Genomic DNA, 18079 nt, shown 5'->3' on the forward strand with positions numbered 1-18079 from the left:
CTTTGCTGGCCATGGGTCCTCAGCTCCTAACACAGTGCCTGGCACAGAGTAGGCGCCACCAAAAAAAAAAAAATCATCTATCTGGACTAATGTCTGGAGTCAGCCAGCCCTGAGGAGAGTCTCTCACCACGGGTCACTCCCTCCAGGCCTCAAAATCCAGGCTTTGCCTCTAGTCGTGAGATTTGAGGGGTGGCGGGAGAGGGGTGGCGGGAGAGGGGTGTCAGGGCCCTGTGGACCAAAGCCATCTCTCCACAGATGCTCTGTGTTCCTGCTGGATCAGAACGAGCTGGTGGCCAAGGTGTTCGATGGGGGCGTGGTGGATGATGAGGTGAGGCAGGGCCTTGAGGAGGGAGAGTGTGGCCGTGGTCCTGGGGGCCGGGAGTACGCAGTGGGCGCTGGGGAGCAGGCCTGATGGTTGATGGTCAGCTCTGCGACCGGCCACCAACTTCCTCTCTATGCCATCCCTGGCCCGGCAGAGCTATGAGATCCGCATCCCTGCCGACCAGGGCATAGCGGGCCACGTGGCGACCACGGGCCAGATTCTGAACATCCCGGACGCGTATGCACACCCACTTTTCTACCGTGGTGTGGACGACAGCACTGGCTTCCGGACACGCAACATTCTCTGCTTTCCCATCAAGAACGAGAACCAGGGTGCGTGGTCCTGGCGGCTCCGGGAGGAGGGGCGGGGCGGGGCCTGAGCAGGATGGGGAGGAGCCGAGCGGAAGTTCCACAAGCCTTCTCCACCACCCTAGCGTCCCTAAGCCGAAGGGATGGGGTTTCCCAAATATGTGACGTCCCTTGAGGACACCCTGGGAGGGTAGATCTCCGTCGGACACATCCACTGGTTCATCCTAGCCCCTCTTTGGTCCCCAGAGGTCATTGGTGTGGCCGAGCTGGTAAATAAGATCAACGGACCATGGTTCAGCAAGTTTGACGAAGATCTGGCGACAGCCTTCTCCATCTACTGTGGCATCAGCATCGCACATGTGAGGAGGACAGGGGCGTGCAGGACCCTCTGTTCTCCTCTCCACATTGGCTCTCCTTGCTCTGTCCAGACCTGCCCTGGTCTGTGCCCTGCCCTGGGGCTCAGAGCCCTGCTACTGGGTTGCTGTGCAATCTTCAGTACCTACTGGTCACCTCTGGCCTCAGTTTCCCATCAGAAAATCGGAGATACTACTTCCTGTCCTGTACAGTTAGCCTCCCAGGACTATGGGAGATCTGTTTTATTTCCCTCCGTTCTCTGGAAGCAACCTCAACCCAAGCTCCTGGTTATTCTTTTTGGGATATGTTGGGTCTCATTGTCCAGAGCTGGGAGCTCTGGCCCAGGAATCCAACTCCTAGGCCCCCGGCGCTGTTCCCCCTTCCTTGCTTCTGTCTCTCTGTTGTGGGCCTCAGGTTCCATCACTGAAGCCTGGGGCAAGCTCAGGAGAGTGTGCAAAGTGCCAGCTCAAGTGCTAAGAGGCACTGGGAAGGAGGAGCAAGAGGAGGTCTGGATGAAAGTTGGAGGGGGCTCCCTACTCTGGGCTGGAGCTTGAAGGCTCAGACTGGGCCCAGCATGGGACAGGAAGGGGGCAGGGATTCTATCTGATCCCTTTGCCCCAGTCCTGGACATTCTGAGATTTCACAGCCACCTTGCCTGAGCCCCATCTTTCCCTCTCTCCTCCCAGTCCCTCCTATACAAGAAAGTGAATGAGGCCCAGTATCGCAGCCACCTAGCCAACGAGATGATGATGTACCACATGAAGGTGAGCCCTGCACGGAGCTCCTGCCTTCCTTGTCAGGGCCCCAGGGTCCCCTGTAGCCCACCTGTTCCTCCCCCGCCTCCCCAGATCCTCAGGCGCCCAAGACAGGCTGGGCTTTCTGATCATCCTCTCTTGAATATAAGAAGATAGACCCAGAGCAATGCCTCGCCTTTTGCTCTGCCGCTCTCCTTTGGGGCAGCCTGCCTTCAAAGCAGTTTCTGGTTCAGCCCCAAGGCTGCCAGCAGGACTTAGCCCAGGGAAGAATTGGTTCAGCCAGGTGTTCCCAATGTCCAGGGATAATTCCCATCCTGGGAATTACTGAAGGCTGGGAAGCCCACCCAGGGCCCTTCTGACAGATCCATTAAATACAGTGGTCATGCAGTCCTGGGCAGTCCCATTCCCAGACCTTGTGTTAGAAAAGCTGTCCCAGACTTTAATTCAGAGTATGTGGTGGTCATTGTTCATTTGAACATTCCTCTCATCTGTGTCTAAACCAAAGTCTCACAGACTTTGTGGCTACGGTCAAAGCTGTAGCAGGAAGGATTGAGGTTAGACTCTGGGATGGTCCTCCCAAAAGAAGGAATCTTTAATTTATTGTCTATGAAAGGCTACCCATGCTGTCATGAAGAGGTGTTCTCTGTCTTTGACAAGGATAGGCTGTTACAGATGAGGGTGGTCACAGGAAAGGAGGCATAGTAGGTGGGCTGCAGGATGGTGAGGGGAGGGTGGTGTTCTCCTGCCCAGTGATAACCCACGGAGTGGATGGCCCAACTGGGGTGCATTCTGAGTGGGAGGTCCCTGCCACTGTGGGAATTTGAGGTTGAAGACATTGGATTGGGTGGAGGCCATCTTCTAATACCCCAGCTGGTTCCCTCTAGGTCTCTGATGATGAATACACCAAACTTCTCCATGACGGGATCCAGCCTGTGGCTGCCATTGACTCCAGTTTTGCCTGTTTCACCTACACTCCTCGCTCCCTGCCCGAGGATGACACCTCCATGGTGAGCTGGCCTGTCCCACTTGAATGTGGAGGTGGAGAGTGTACGGCCGGAGGTTGAAGTTAGATGTGCATAGGAACTTCCTGGCAAGACAGAGTCATCAAAGAAGGCTATGGAGTCTCCTCAGAGATGGAGGGGGCATGTGGTCTGCCAGCATGGGCCGCAGGGCCTGCCCAGGGGCCAGGGGCTGGGCTGGAACCAGCGATGGCCTCAGGATTGGCACCTCCCTCCCTGTTTTTCTAAGATTTTGTGTGAACTTGGTTCCAAGAGTTCTTAGATGTCATATTTCTAAGTTCATGGCTCTGAGAATGCTTGGCTCTACCATTTTATAGTTCTCTAGTTTAGATCTAAAGTTCCAAGACTCCAAAGTTTTGGAGGCTCCAAGAAGGACCAAGGCTGGGGGCGGGGCGGCCCATCTTGAAACTGACGATCCCTCTGATCCCTCCCTTCCACTCTCTCCAGGCCATCCTCAGCATGCTGCAGGACATGAATTTCATCAATAACTACAAAATTGACTGCCCGACGCTGGCCCGGTGTGTGTCCCCAGCCCTCCCCTCCGTGCAGGCAGCCCCGTCTCTGCCTCCCTCCTAAGTCTACTCTCACATCCATTGCCCCCCACACTCTGGGAAGGACTCTCTGAGGATGACTAGGGGAGGCCCACTCTTGTGAGGGTGGGGAGGATCTGTGAGTGAGAAGCAATTCACAGACACTGGGACCACGAGGATAGGAAAGGAATGGGGCAGGGCAGAGCCTGGAGGGTTTCCTGGAGGAGGAGAGCCTGAGGCCCCTGTGCTGCCCTCTCCCCTCCCCCAGGTTCTGTTTGATGGTGAAGAAGGGCTACCGGGATCCCCCCTACCACAACTGGATGCACGCCTTTTCTGTCTCCCACTTCTGCTATCTGCTCTACAAGAACCTGGAGCTCGCCAACTACCTCGAGTGAGTGACTGCACTTCCCCCCATCTGGTAGCTGGTGGGGTCCCCTTCCCTGGGACAGGGCAGCACCTCCTGTGTGGCAGGCTTTACACACACTGCCTCACGGGACCCTCTTAACAGCCCAGTTAGAAAGGTACAAGGCCCCTTTCCAAGAAGGGGACCCAGGTGTCCTGAGCTCCTGTCGAGGTGGTTCCTGGACATCTGCAGTCAAATACTCAACCACTGAGCTATTCCCCTTATCCTGGACATCTCATCCAGCTGGCCCTCCTTTGGAAGTGTGGAGAGGCAACAGTGGCTGACCTCCTTGTCCTCTGTCTCCTCCCAACCAGGGACATGGAGATCTTTGCCTTGTTTATTTCCTGCATGTGTCACGACCTGGACCACAGAGGCACAAACAACTCCTTCCAGGTGGCCTCGGTGAGACCCTGCCCTCGTCACAGTGGGCACCCTCCCCGAGGTGCCTGGGAGTCTCCCCCCTCCGGCCTGAGGAGAGGCGGGAGTTGGTGAGACCAGGAGCCAGTTTAGAGATGGGAGGAGGCTCTCCTAGGCTTTGGGAGATGGCGGGAGGAGCAGGGCAATTCTGAGCCTAATATGGCAGCACTTGCCTCTGGATGTGAGGAGTGATGGAGTTTTCTCGGGCTTTTCCAGAAATCTGTGCTGGCCGCGCTCTACAGCTCAGAAGGTTCTGTCATGGAGGTACCACCATTCTGCCCAATATCCCCGTTCCCACTGTCCCCTTAAGGCCAGTGACTTAAAAAGTTAGACTGTGGCCCAGCTCCTCCCCCTCCCAAGCCCTGCTCCTCAGACAGGCTATGAGAACTGCAGCCACCCCCAGGGCACGTCTGGCTCTTGTTCCTGGATGGGCTTGGAGGGGTGCAGTTGTGGCTGGGGGTATGAATCAGGCAGCAGGTTCCGCCTGAGCCCAGGTTTGCCAAGGGAGGACTTGGATTTAGCATGTTTCTCTCTGCATGTCTGGGGACACCCTATGAAACCCCCTCCCCGCCCAGCCTGGCACGGGCTTCACTCCCATCATACTCAGCTTTGCCTTAGACTGATGTGGGTCTGCACACCCCCAATGGGAGCTCCTGGGGGCAGGGACAGAATCAGGGACATCTCTGAGTTCCCTGCACCTGGCACAGGGCTTGGCACAGTGGGAGTCAAACTTCCAAGCTCGCCTTGCCCCACACGGCCCCCGCAGCCCCCCTCCAGAGCTGCTCCCGCTTGCACACCCCCAGAGACGAGGGGCTCACTTCCTCCTGGGAGGCCTGGTGGCAGCCCTGCTTCTGCCCTCCATGCCCTGGGCTTACCTGCCCCTCCTCTGAGTGACAGCCTTTCAGCATCTGGAGACAGGGGCCTTGCCCTTGCCTCACCGCCCTTCCTTGTCAGCACACAAATGCTGGCTGCATGAATTAGTGTCCAGGACTCCGAGGGATCATTTCAGAATCGTTCCAGCTTGAGAGGCCCTCAGAGCTTACCTTGTTGTGTCCCTCCATGTGACAGCTGAGGAATCCAAGGCTCAGAGGTGGCCAGGGACTTGCCCAGGGTCACATAGAGGGTTGAAACAGAGCCCAGAAAGGGAACGGGCCCCCCCCCCCCGACTCCGCAGTTCTGCCTGCTCAGCTCACCTTGGGGGCCAGGGCTGGGCCGGGCCTGCTGCCTCTCTTGGGGTCAGTGAGGAGGGAAGCCCCCCACCCCAGCTGGACCCCCATCACTCCTCTCCCCCCAGAGGCACCACTTCGCTCAGGCCATCGCCATCCTCAACACCCACGGTTGCAACATCTTTGACCACTTCTCCCGGAAGGTGATGAGGCCGGGGGTGGGGTTGGGGGTGAGGGAGTGGGAGCTGGGAGCTGGTCTGAGATGGGAGAAGGAGTGAAGCCGAGGGATGGAGGTTCCTGAGGTCTGGGGGCGAGGGTGGGGTGTCTGACCAGAGGCCTTGACACCCTCCCCAACCCCCGGCCCTGGCCCAGGACTATCAGCGCATGCTGGACCTGATGCGGGACATCATCTTGGCCACAGACCTGGCCCACCACCTCCGCATCTTCAAGGATCTCCAAAAGATGGCCGAAGGTGCCTGCCTTTAGCCCAGGCCTCAGGGTTGGGGAGGGACCACCAAGAGGGGGATTCTCCTGGAGAGCATCCCCAGGGGTTTAGATCCACCCTCTCTGGCATCAATCCACCAGGCAGACCCAGCCCTACATCCCTGGCTCCCATCCAGGGTGCTGAATTCCCTGGACCACTTTGGGGTGGGCCCTGGGGCCTTGCCCTCAGAGAGAGGGTACCAGGATGCTGGGGCCCTCTCCTTGACCCCGGTCTCTCCCCAACAGTGGGCTATGACCGAACCAACAAGCAGCATCACAGCCTCCTTCTCTGCCTCCTTATGACCTCCTGTGACCTCTCTGACCAGACCAAGGGCTGGAAGACCACGAGGAAGATTGCGGTAAGTGCTGCCCCAGCCTGGGAAGGCGCAGGCTGTACTCCCTGCCTGGCTCTGTGTGGCTCCTGCAACCCTCCCTGTGCTGAGCTCAGCCTGTGGGGGAGACAGAAACCTGGACCACCTCAGGATGACGGGTGGGGAGATTCAGGGAGGGGCATGGACTCACTGGGCGGTCACTCATAGCAAATCAGTGGCTGGTGGAAGGTGGGCCAGAACCCAGCCACTCCTCCCCATCTGGGGCCCATCCCCCTGCCAGCCCGGGGATGGTGAGGGCAGGTCCTGAGGTCACAGTGCCTCAGTTTGCCCCCTTGGGAATGGGCTGTGGAGGAGCGTGGGTGGATGGATCCCACTCACAGGAGGTAATGAGAGTGTTGACCTTTCAGGAGCTGATCTACAAAGAGTTCTTCTCCCAAGGAGACTTGGTATGTGGGGAGTGACCGCAGGGTGTCCAGGTTGGGGGAGGGTTCCTAGCCTGGGCCCCGGGAGGGGCTGGGTTAGCCTGATCCGGGTGCTTATGGAGGAAGGAGAGGGCCAGGCCTGACGACTTGATGCCTGCAGGAGAAGGCCATGGGCAACAGGCCGATGGAGATGATGGACCGTGAGAAGGCCTACATCCCCGAGCTGCAGATCAGCTTCATGGAGCACATCGCAATGCCCATCTACAAGTGAGCGAGCTCGTGGGGCCTGCTGGGGGCCCCAGCCAGGGACGGCAGGGTGGGTGGGATGGGGCTGGCTGTGGCCGTCACAGCAGACACAGGTGCTGGGCTGGCCTGGCTCTGCTCCAGCTCATCCACTCCCTGCCTCTGGGCACAACCTCTCCTGCTTTGCCCCAAAATGGGCCCTTCACTTCATCCTTGGTCCCTTATGGAAAGAGACCGCCATGTTCTCCTTGTGCTTCCAGTCCTACGCCTCATACTCTTGTGGAAGTTCTACCTGTGGTCCAGCCCTAATCTTTCTTGCTGCTCACAGTCTAATTTCTGACCTCTAACCCTGCCCCCGCACATCCCCAGGCTGCTGCAGGACCTGTTCCCCAAAGCAGCAGAGCTGTATGAACGTGTGGCCTCTAATCGTGAGCACTGGACCAAAGTGTCGCACAAGTTCACCATCCGCGGCCTCCCAAGCAACAACTCGCTGGACTTCCTGGACGAGGAGTACGAGGTGCCTGACCTGGATGGTGCTGGGGCCCCCATCAATGGCTGTTGCAGCCTTGATGCTGAGTGAGTCCCTCCTGGGACTCCTCTTCACACAGGCCTCCTCCCACAACTCTCCACTGGCCTGGCCACATGCCCTGGGACCAGAGCCACGGGTCCTGGATTCTAGACCAGGACTTCCCATGTGACGCCGGGCAAGGCTGACCTTCCCCAGCCTCAGCTTTCTCGTCTGTATAATAGAAGACTTCCAGCCTCACCAAGACTTTGTTATTTGTCCTCTGAGAGCACAGGGATGACAATGAGCAGTGCGCCCTGCTCTGCACCTCTGACCACACCTTGGCAAGTGGCCCCCCCACCCCAGGCCACTCCTCTGAGGCAGCCTGGATGGTTTCTCCTGGGCCCCATTCCTGCCCCACCAGATCTGTGCCCTTTTCCTCTGAGGACACCCCCTGCCCCCCAGGATCCTCATGCAAGAAGGTGAGACATCTGAGTGGGCAGAGGGTTGATCTTAGAGACGGTCATCAGCTTGGCTGGAGGACTAGAAATAGCCATGGGGCCACAGGTGGCCCTGAGGACTGCCACTGTACTTATAGTGGAGACTGGGACCTGGGGAGATGAAGGGGTCCCATAAGGAAGCTGCCAGGGGGGCAGCTCAGTGCTCTGGGAGAGGGGGCTCAGGAAGAAAGCAGGATAAGAACAGTGGGCAGGAAGGATCCCTGGGCTGGGAGGCAGGCCCAGCATGGGTCAGCAGTGCTTCATCCTGGCTGTCCCTGGGCAAGTCCCTTCCCCTATCTGGACGAAACAGGAGAGTGAGACAATCCATTCTCTAAGACCCCTTTTAGATCAAAGTCCCCATAGCTCTGTGGAGTCCCAGGAGAGGCCATGGAGTGTCCCTGGCCCCCTGGGGCAGAGAGCCGACACTGAGTCCCTCAGTGGCCCCCTGAGTGTACCCCCTTAGCCCGAGCCCCTTCTGCATTCCTGCAGCCAGAGGGGAACCTGGCCTCAGCCCTGGTAGGGCTTGTCTCCTCTTCAAGGCCATATCCACCTGTGCTCCGGGGCTTGGGAGACCCCATAGGGCCGGGCCTCTGGGGTCATCCCGGCCGCAGGTTCCTCCTTTCTCTGTTTTGTTCAGTACGTGTTGTGGGCTGGGAGGAGGGGGCCACCTGCCTTACCTATTCTGAGCTGCCTTTAGAGAGATGCGTTTTTCTAGGACTCTGTGCAACTGTTGTATATGGTCCCGTGGGCTGACCGCTTTGTACATGAGAATAAATCTATTTCTTTCTACCAACCCTCCCCCACAGGGCTGTTTGCAGACTTTGTACGTGGGGTTGGAGTGGGGGGTGGGGAAACAGCCCTGCGGGAGGCAAATGCCTTTTAGAACTCTCAGGCTACTGGAGCTCCCACCTCTGCTGCCTAGCCCCTTTTCTGGGGGAGTCCTAGACCTGTTGGGGTATCCCCGGACCAGTCCTGTGACAGATAGTGGGGACTTAGGTGTGGATGGCAGATACAGAGGCCTGAGCATGGGGCAGCAATTGTGGACTGGAAAGGGAGAATTGAGGGGCTGAAGCAATCAAGGAGGCTGCCTAGAGGAGGTGACCTGGTGCTTCTCCTAGACCCTCTGTCTGCTGGCCTTCCTTAGTCATGAGTGCCCATACAGCCAAGGCCTGGGCCTCTGAACCCCCTCCTAGCCACGGGGATGCCTGTCTGTGTCCCTGTAAATCCAGCCAGAGGGGTACCCTTGAGTCTGACTCTACCTCAGATACAGCCCTGGGTTGTGTCTGCGGGGTGGGTTCCCTGCTCTCCTGGCTGTGAGAGTGTTTGCTTCTGCACAGACAGAGAGGGGCAGGTCCCAGATTGGGGACCATGAGGAGGCTCTGACTGGCACAGTCTCCATACCCCACTCCCCACCTGCCTATACCCCTCCCATCTTCTATCCCTGTTCATCTCTCCCAGATCAGTAAAGGTTGGCATGTTAAGGGACTGAGCACTGGGCTCTCCTTTCCTAGGAGAGGGAGGGCTGGGAGGAGATGGACAGGAGCATCTTGAGACCACCCACAATGGCCCCAGGGTGCCAGCCGTGCCTTTGGGACCACAGAGCCTGTCTGCTTCTTCTGCCCCACAGTCTGTCATGCTTTGGAATCTGCTCCTCTGGGCTGAATGGTCCCAGGGCTCTAGCCTCCCCTTGGGGCCATGGGGTCCAGGCCCCTCCCCAGCCCAGCCCCTGCTTTGGGCTCCCCCAGTCTGTCTGCCCTCTCACAGCACAGGACCCAGGCTGACCAGTGGGCCCCCAGGTGGGGATGAATGAGTTCGTGGCCCAAGGCTGACACGGGAGGACTATTCTAATGGTGCCCAGCTGATGCCAGCGTCGGTGCAGGCTGACATAGGTGCTCCTCTACCTGTGACCCCCAACCCCGAATGTGTGTGTGTGTGTGTGTGTGTGTGTGTCCTCTTCCACAAGCCTTTGGCAAAGCCTTTGGGCAAAGTGGAAGCACAACCTGGGTACCCACCCCTGGGCCTTACTCCCCCTCCCTTGCATCTGCTGTCTCCAGCCCAGCACTCCCTTGAGGACATTTAATCCCATTCGAGGCCCTCCCTCCTTGCCACCAAATTGAACAACTCACAAATATTTCCTCATGCACTCGGGGCCCTATGCTGAGGCCCAGAGCTAAATTCAGCCTTGTCCCTGGTCTGGAGGGTCTAACAGCCTGGTGGGGGAGACACAGGCCATGATACCTGTGGTCCCAGGCAGGGGCCTGAGAAGAACAGCAAGGTTTGGAAGATGAGCAGGCGTTTTCCTGCGGGCAAAGGGGGTTGGGCACTCCTGGGAGAAGGAACTGCTCCTACAAATGCACGGAGGAGGGGAGTGGAGTGGCTGGCACACGGGGAGTGGAGAGTTGGAGGCGGAACTAAGGCCAGATCAGGGAGGGCCATGAAAGCCAGGCTGTGGAGTTCGGCTTGATTTTGTGGGCAGTGGGGAGCCAGGGAAAGGTTTTCAGTGGGGAGTGGCTCAGACAAGCATTTTAGAAGCTCCAGCAGGAGGGCAGAGCAAGGACTGGGCGGGAGAGGCTGGGCAGGGATCATTCTAGGGCGATGCTCCATGCCCTGGGCGAGGCGAGGGAGGAGGAATTCAAGACGCATTGGACTGACAGAATTTGCGACCAATTGGATGGAGGCGGGGGCGGGGGCGGGGGGCGGACTGGCAAGTGCCCTGGAAAATGAACTGGAAAATGAACCGGCTCATGAACAGCCCTGGGCAGGTTTTCAGCACCACCTTCACCGGCCACCAGGTGTTGGGTGGAGCCTCTAGCTGGAGGTGAGCTCCCTGGGAAGATGGGCGGGGCAGCTGTTTGGGGCTGCCAGAGGAGGGGGCGGGAGGAGGGGTGGGAAGACAGATGGGAGGAGGGCCACGCATCTGCAGAGCCACGGGCAGCCCTCACCAGGTCAGAGAACCCAAGGCTTGGCCCCAGGGCTTCAAGTAGCTGCCCTGCTGTCCCAACTTAATGGTTTCATTTTACAGGAAACGTCACGAAACCTCACGATTCTTTTTTTTTTATTATTTAATTAAATTTTTTATACAGCAGGTTCTTATTAATCATCCTTTTTATACATATTAGTGTATACATGTCAATCCCAATCTCCCAATTCATCACACCACCACGCCCCCCCCCGCCCCCCGCCACTTTTCCCCCTTGGTGTCCATACGTTTGTTCTTTACATCTGTGTCTCTATTTCTGCCCTGCAAACCGGTACAGATGAACCGGTTTGCAGGGCAGAAACCTCACGATTCTGTGGCGTAGATACTATTATCTCATTCTGTAGCCAAGAAGCTTGAGGTTCAGGAGGTTAAGTAATCGGCCAAGGTTGGTGTGTGAGCCTGACTCCTCTCCAAGGGCTCTTTCTCTGAGATAGAGGAAGGAGATTCAGGAGGGCAGAGTCTCCATCTGCCTCCGCAGGACTGTGGTGGGTAGGGGTGGTGAGCAAGTTGGCTGGGGCCCCAGAGAAGGGTCTGGGATCAGCTCTGTGTGCCTGAGTTGCCAGGGAGGGTGGGGCACGAGAAAAGGGGTGAAGAGGATGGTGGCCTGTAGTGCAGCTCGTGGCCACCAGGTGGCGCCCAACCCTTGCTGTCCTGACCTCTCTGGAGGTCTGAGAAGGGCATGTGAGGGAGAGGGGTGTGATGGGGGCTAACCTCACTCCTGTCCACTCTCTCACTGGGGTGATGAGTTCTCTGGAAGGCGAGGCCTTCAGGGTACAGGAGGGTGTGCTGGGAGGCCACCGTGTTCCAGGGAGTTTGTGTGAGTGAAATCTGCTCAGAGACGGCACAGCCAGATTGTTCTCTGAGGGCATAATAGGATGGGTCCGTACAGGATGTGAAGTACACCCTCAAGTCTGAAGACTGGCAGGGTAGATGTGAGAACGGAGGTGTTGCAACTTCCTGACAAGATGGCTGCCACTCTCCATTCCTAAATCATCCCTGGAGAAACCATAGGACTGAGCGGGAAGCGGGAAGCATGGAATTCTAGGAACTAACAAAAATAGTCTGGGGTGCAGTGGGGTGGGGGGAGTTGGGGAGAGATATAAGCAAGATGCTGGGTCAGCAGAAAGCACTTGCCTCACCCTTATTACCTTGGACAGTCAATCATTGCCTGTCCCTCACTTCTGCACAAACTCCTGGGGCTTCTTCATCTCCTCTTGGCAGTAGCTGGAGGAAAAGAACGATCTCTTGATTGGGAGGCTCTCCCAAGGATGAACAGGGATTATTGTCCCCTTTGTGGTCTAGAGAAACTGAGGCCCAGAAGCTCAGCTGGTGGGAACCTCCTTCAGAGTAAAAGGAGCTTAGCCTCCCCAGGGTCAGATGAGGAAACTGAGACCCGGAAAGTCTGCACAAAGATCTAGAGGCAGAGCAGGGATGGGCACCAGCTCCCACTTCCTGGCCCAAGGTTCTCCCCCTTTCCCAGGGATGGCAGTCTTTGCTTCCTCAGCTCCCACCTGGAACTCACACTGCAGGCTAGACCTGGGGAGCTGGTCTATGTCTCCCACATCACTATGTCCCCACATCCACGCAGTGCTCGGATCAGGGTCGGGAGGGGATGGTGTGGGCTAGAACAGTGGACCCTCTTTTCTCTTCACATCTGCCCTGAACCATTCCTCTGGCTCTCAGCTTAGACTCCTCAGGTGGTGTGTGCCTGCTGGGTGCATGTGGTTTCTCTCCTCCGTTAGACTGGAAGCCTGGTAAGGGCAGGAACAGATCTGCCTCAGCTCTGGTTTCCCACATCCCTCCTCAGTGTTTGGCACATAGTAGGTGCTCAAAACAAGCGTGTTGATTGACAGAAAGTGGCAGAGTCAGGACTCCAATGCATGCATTGGTCAAAACTCAGCTGAACAATGAGGGAGACCCTCTGAAAATCTCCAGAATTCTCTCTCTCTGCAGCTCTTTCATCTCTGGCACTCTGCCCTGTAAACTCTAGCCAACTAGCCTCTTCAGACTCACAGCTCCATCTCCTCAACTCAGGGGGACTTCCAGGCTTCACCTGGTTCATCCTGCCTGCGTGGTGGCCTGGAAACTCTCTCCAGGCAGTGTGGGCAATGGTAGGGTTTACATGTGTTCTCTGCCTCTTAAGATCCCAAACATTGCCTGATAACCAATGCCTTGAAAACCTTTATTTCATACATTTTGTCGAGTTTTGTTGTTGTTATTTCAAGTAGGAGGGTAAATTTGGTCTTTATTACTCCATCTTTGATGGGAGTGTAAGTCTATTTTATAACTTTCATTGCAATATAGTACACCATGTAGGAATGTTGACAGACATTTGGATATTAATGTTTTGGCTATTAGAAACAATGACCACATGACTATTCTTGTATATGTATATATTTTGCATATTCCATTGTATGAATATCTTTACTTCTATTGTTGATGTATATCTTCTAGCTTCCATCTAGGACCATTCCTTTTTATCTATGAACACTCTTTCAGTATTCCTTTTATAGCAGGTCTGCTGATGATGAACTACCCTGGTTTTTGTTAGTTTGAAAATGTCTTTGTTTTTCCTTTATTCTTGAAGGATGTTTTTGCAGCTATTGAATTCTAGGTTAGGGAAGTATTTTCTTGTAGCACTTTGAAGATAACATTCTATTCTCTTTTTGACTTTCATTGTTTCTGATGAGAAGTCAGCTATCAGTCTTTTTATTGCGCCTTCAAAAGTAATGCATCTCTTTCACTGGCTGCTTTTGAGATTTTATCTTTGTTTGTGGTTTTCAGCAGTTTTATTGCAATATGCTTAGATATGGTTTTCTTTGTATTTAGCCTGCTTTAGAATCATAATGTGTCTTGAATCTGTGATGATTTTCCCTCCCCTCAATTCAATCTTCATCAAGTGTAGATAAGTCATTTCTCACAATTCAATGCATGCTAAGAACATTCTACAAAATTTTACTGAAATCCTGGGATAACAAGAAAGAAATAATGATGCAGAGGTGGGGAAAATATTTTTAATCAACCACTAGATTCTCATCCTTGGGGTTCAAATTCACACCTCTCCTTAGGAGAGAAGGGTCACCAGTGGTGGTCTCTCTCCTTAGCTCCTGATCTATAACTGAGGATCTGTCCCTGACCAGACATCCCTACCTGGAATCAAGACTTTCCACCATTTGTCGAGTGGCTGATAAGAGGGAAAAACTACTTTCTCTCTGTCTCTCTAAATTTTGCCTCTTAGTCAACACATTTTAATGCAGAACAGTTCAGTATTTAATTGTTTAGAACTTCTACATATCAGAATAAGAGTCTGGATTTACCATCTAAGGGAATTCCCTTCATGATAGTAAGTAGATCCCTGAGTGCTGAGTTCTAGCCCAACAGAATAAAGAAGGGCCAGCAGGCAGCCAGGGTTCCCCTGCCCTGGCAGGTTTCTTACTCTTTGCTTTGACCATTAGGCTTCAAGTGCACCTGTATGTGGAGGTAGGAAGGCATCAGGGAGCAACCGTCACACTTCTATCTCTATCTCTGTCAGCTCATTTGCTGTTTCAGTGGTGAATCAAAGTGGAAGCACCCTTGTACCTGGTCTGAGTCACCATTCTCACCAATCTTTGCACCTGGGCGAACACTCTGTGATCTGTCCCAGCTCACTGGTCTGTATATCTTTTCTGAATTTCAGATACAAACATCCAGTTGCCCAGTCCCTTCTGGATTGCTTTCCTGTGTTATAGAAGCTGGAAAACTAAAGTAACATTTCCCACATTCCACGTGGGTTTCACGTGTAACCTGGGTTCCATATAGAAGGTGTTCCTTTCTCTTTTTTTTTGGCCACGCTGTGTGGCTTGTGGAATCTTAGTTCCCTGAACACGGATTGAACCCGGGCCCTCGGCAGTGAAAGCACAGAGTCCTAACCACTGGACCGCCAGGGAATTCACAAGGTGTTCCTAATAAGACATGGAGGTGGAAGGAAATTATGGGCACTGATGTCTGCATGCAGGTAGATAAGATCACCTGGAAGGCATCTGTGATGGGGGTGTCTGGGTGGTCTAGGGGCATCCGTGGAGGAGTTTTTAATAGCCATCACCTCACATAGGTGCCAAGCAACAGATGGCAGGCTGGTGATATTTCCACTAGAAAATTCCCCTGGTGTGGATGGGTGTTTGGGCTGATGCTCTGGCCCTGACCTTTAACTGTGTAGCACTGAGCCTGATTCTCTTCTCCTTCTGTTTAAACCTGTATGGATTATGGTGTAGACAACCAAGAACCTCAACTGACAGTTCTCTTGAAGCACTGATCTCATTAGTTGTGATTATCCATCTCCCCCAATAAAATGTGAGCTCCCTGAGGGGAGTGACTAGTACCCAACACAGAGCCAAAAACAGAGTAGGCACTCAGAAAATTTATTGACTGCTTAAGTGAAGTGTTAGGCATTATAAATCCAACCGAAGTGACTGCATCCTCTGAGGGGTCTGGGGCTGACCTGCATATCCTGAGGGGTATCTCAGTAGTGATCATGGACATGTAAGAGTTACCACATTCAACAGAAGAAAATAGTCTTCTCAGTAAAACCATGCCTGCGTGACAAAATCAGGCCTCCCATCAGAGGAAATCATGTTCACAGTGGAATCAGGCTTGCGTGACCAGCGCTGAACATCAATCAAAACAAACTGGCTTCCAGAACACCGGCAGGCTCCAGGATGCGAAAGGATATTCACCAGGAGTAGGCCTATAAAAGTAGAACAGAGAAAAATAACTGAATTTATATTATATCAATCATCAAATGAATTTAAAACTATCACCAATGGAAAATTCCTCCCTAAAGAAATGTCACCCCAAACTACATCTTGTTTTCATCTCTTCATGTGACCTGTGACTCCTTATCCCTAGGTCCTCTTAACAACCAAACCCAGGCCCCCAATTCTGTGTTCTCTCTTATCTCTTAGCAGTTTTCTCATGACACTCTTCTAAGTTGCCGGATGGGTTTACCTGGACCCTCTTGGCAGCTGGCAGATGTACCACCAAGGGAAGCAGCTAGGCGGTAGAGTGCGGTGGTGAAGGATGTGGTGTCTGCCGTCAGGCAGACCTGGATCAAGTCTCTGCTCTGCCTGTTCCCTGCTGTGAGACTGTGTGTGAGGCACTTACCTTCCCTGAGTCTCAATTTCCTCGTCTATAAAATGGGAAGAATGGTAAATCTTCCTGAGGTTGTTGTGAGGATTAAATGAGAAAAGGCAGGAGAGCCTTTGGCCACTGTCAAAGCTGCCAGCTGTGGAATTGCAGGGCTCTATCAGGGTGCATTTCTGGGAATGAGGAGCATTGCTTCATTTTTGGCAAAAGCTGAGGGGTCAGGGGAGTGGTCCCAGGAAGAAGGCTTCAGTCTCAGATACAGAAAGGGCAGGTTCAAAAGAGTTTGAAAGAGGTAACTGTGGCATTCTGGGTTAGTGTATTGAATTGTGTCCCCCAAAAGATATATTCAAGGTCCTGGACTTCCCTGGTGGTCCAGTGGTAAAGAATCTGCCTTCCAATGCAGGGGACACAGGTTCGATCCCTGATTGGGGAACTAAGATCCCACATGCCACAGAGCAACTAAGCCCGCGTGCTGCAAACTACAGAGACCACGCGCTCTGGAGCCTGTGCGCCACAACTAGAGAGGAGCCCGGCTGCCACAAAGAAAGATCCCACGTGCCTCAACAAAGATCCCGCATGCCACAACTAAGACCCAATGCAGCCAAAGAAAGAAAGAAAAATAAATAAATATTTTTTAAAAAGATATATTCAGGGGCTTCCCTGGTGGCACAGTGGTTGAGAGTCTGCCTGCCCGTGCAGGGGACACGGGTTCGAGCCCTGGTCTGGGAGGATCCCACATGCCACGGAGCGGCTGGGCCCATGAGCCACAATTACTGAGCCTGCGCGTCTGGAGCCTGTGCTCTGCAGCAAGAGAGGCCACGATGGTGAGAGGCCCGCGCGCCGCGATGAAGAGTGGCCCCTGCTTGCCACAACTAGAGAAAGCCCTCGCACAGAAACGAGGACCCAACACAGCCATAAATAAATAAATAAATAAATAAATAAATAAATAAATAAAGAGTGGATCTGTGTATAAAAAAAAAAAAGATATATTCAAGTCCCATCCCATCCCTCGGTACCTGTGAATATGACCTTATTTGGAGATAGGGTCTTTGCAGATGTCATTAAGTTGAGGTCCTTATGAGAAGAAGGAAATTTGGACATAGAGACACACAGGAAAAAGGCCATGTGAAAACAGAGGCAGAGATTGGAGTGATGCTGCCATAGCCAAACAATGCCAAGGATTGCCAGCAACCACAGAAGCTAGGAGAGGGTCAAGGAAGAACCTCCCCTAGAGCCTTCAGAGAGTCCTGCCAACCCTGTGATTTCAGACTTCTATCCTCCAGAGCCCTGAGAGAATACATTTCTTTTGTTCGGAGCCTCCCAGTTTGCGGTATTTTGTTACAGCAGCCCAAGGAAACAACACAGTGGGTGAGGCAGGGGGCAGGGTACTTCAGCTCACAGGGCACAGATGGATTGGAGGGAGGAGGGGACATAGCTGACCATCATTTTCCAGCTTTGGTGTCTTGAGGCCAGCTGGCAGGACACCTAATCACTGAAGACTATCTGGGACATACACACAAAAGCCTGGCCGTCTTGCCTCAAAATGGGACAGCTCTGCAATACAATCCATGATTTATGCTCCAGACCCTCCTTCCCCACCAGGCTGAGGCTAGGGTCCCCTCAGACCACATCTGTCCTCAGTTCTTTCCCCTTTCCTGTCCTGCTTGCCTCACTCCCTTCCAGATTGTTTCTGACAAACACTCTCATCCCCATCAACCATGTGGCCACCATCACTCAGAGCGGTCAGTACACACTTCCCCAGGCCCAGTCATGTGCTGCCTGCTGGGGGGTGGTGTTGGTGCAGAAAATTTAAGGCAGGTCCCTGCCCCGAGGGAGCTCACAGTAACCTGGGTGAAACATTAATTTATTGATTAATCAACTAGTTAATTAATTAAACAAACACACATTTGTTGAAAACATACTATGTTCTGTCCCTGGCTGGGCATTGGAAAGGCTGCAGAGAGATCAACGAAACCGGACAACAAGCTTGTGGAGGGATAAACAATCAAACTGAGATAGGCTGGGGCCTGGGACCCTTTAGTGCAGTGCTTGCACCTGGATAAACGTCTCTTCAAGCAACAGAATACAAAGAAAACATAAAGACTAAAAGTAACTACATGTATGCGCAGTTGAGGCAATTAGGACCAACAAGCTACAAAAAGGCCACAAACCAACTGCCATTTGGGAGGTGCCAGGAGCAAAAGCAGGGACTGCGCATG

At 54.0% G+C, this 18079-nt stretch overlaps 1 protein-coding gene across 4 annotated transcripts in view; it reads left to right on the forward strand.

Moving 5' to 3' along the window:
* The window catches only part of PDE2A (phosphodiesterase 2A), a 65518-nt gene extending 56966 nt beyond the window's left edge, over positions 1-8552 (forward strand). For 2 of the 4 annotated variants that reach the window (XM_059930872.1, XM_059930870.1), the window contains 16 exons: positions 256-328; positions 477-654; positions 877-989; positions 1671-1748; positions 2624-2746; positions 3206-3276; positions 3557-3679; positions 4006-4093; positions 4325-4372; positions 5403-5477; positions 5647-5746; positions 6004-6116; positions 6497-6535; positions 6672-6778; positions 7124-7271; positions 7363-8552. In XM_059930872.1, the coding sequence (XP_059786855.1) occupies positions 256-328; positions 477-654; positions 877-989; positions 1671-1748; positions 2624-2746; positions 3206-3276; positions 3557-3679; positions 4006-4093; positions 4325-4372; positions 5403-5477; positions 5647-5746; positions 6004-6116; positions 6497-6535; positions 6672-6778; positions 7124-7271; positions 7363-7452 (1567 nt within the window). In that variant the 3' untranslated portion in view covers positions 7453-8552. Of the gene's footprint in view, positions 1-255; positions 329-476; positions 655-876; positions 990-1670; positions 1749-2623; positions 2747-3205; positions 3277-3556; positions 3680-4005; positions 4094-4324; positions 4373-5402; positions 5478-5646; positions 5747-6003; positions 6117-6496; positions 6536-6671; positions 6779-7123 lie in introns of all 4 variants that reach the window. The other 2 variants (XM_059930871.1, XM_059930873.1) reach the window with 1 other exon arrangement.
* The last annotated feature ends 9527 nt before the right edge of the window (positions 8553-18079 follow it).

The sequence above is a fragment of the Balaenoptera ricei genome, chromosome 8 (genome assembly GCF_028023285.1).
Source record: "Balaenoptera ricei isolate mBalRic1 chromosome 8, mBalRic1.hap2, whole genome shotgun sequence".
Classification (NCBI taxonomy): domain Eukaryota; kingdom Metazoa; phylum Chordata; class Mammalia; order Artiodactyla; family Balaenopteridae; genus Balaenoptera; species Balaenoptera ricei.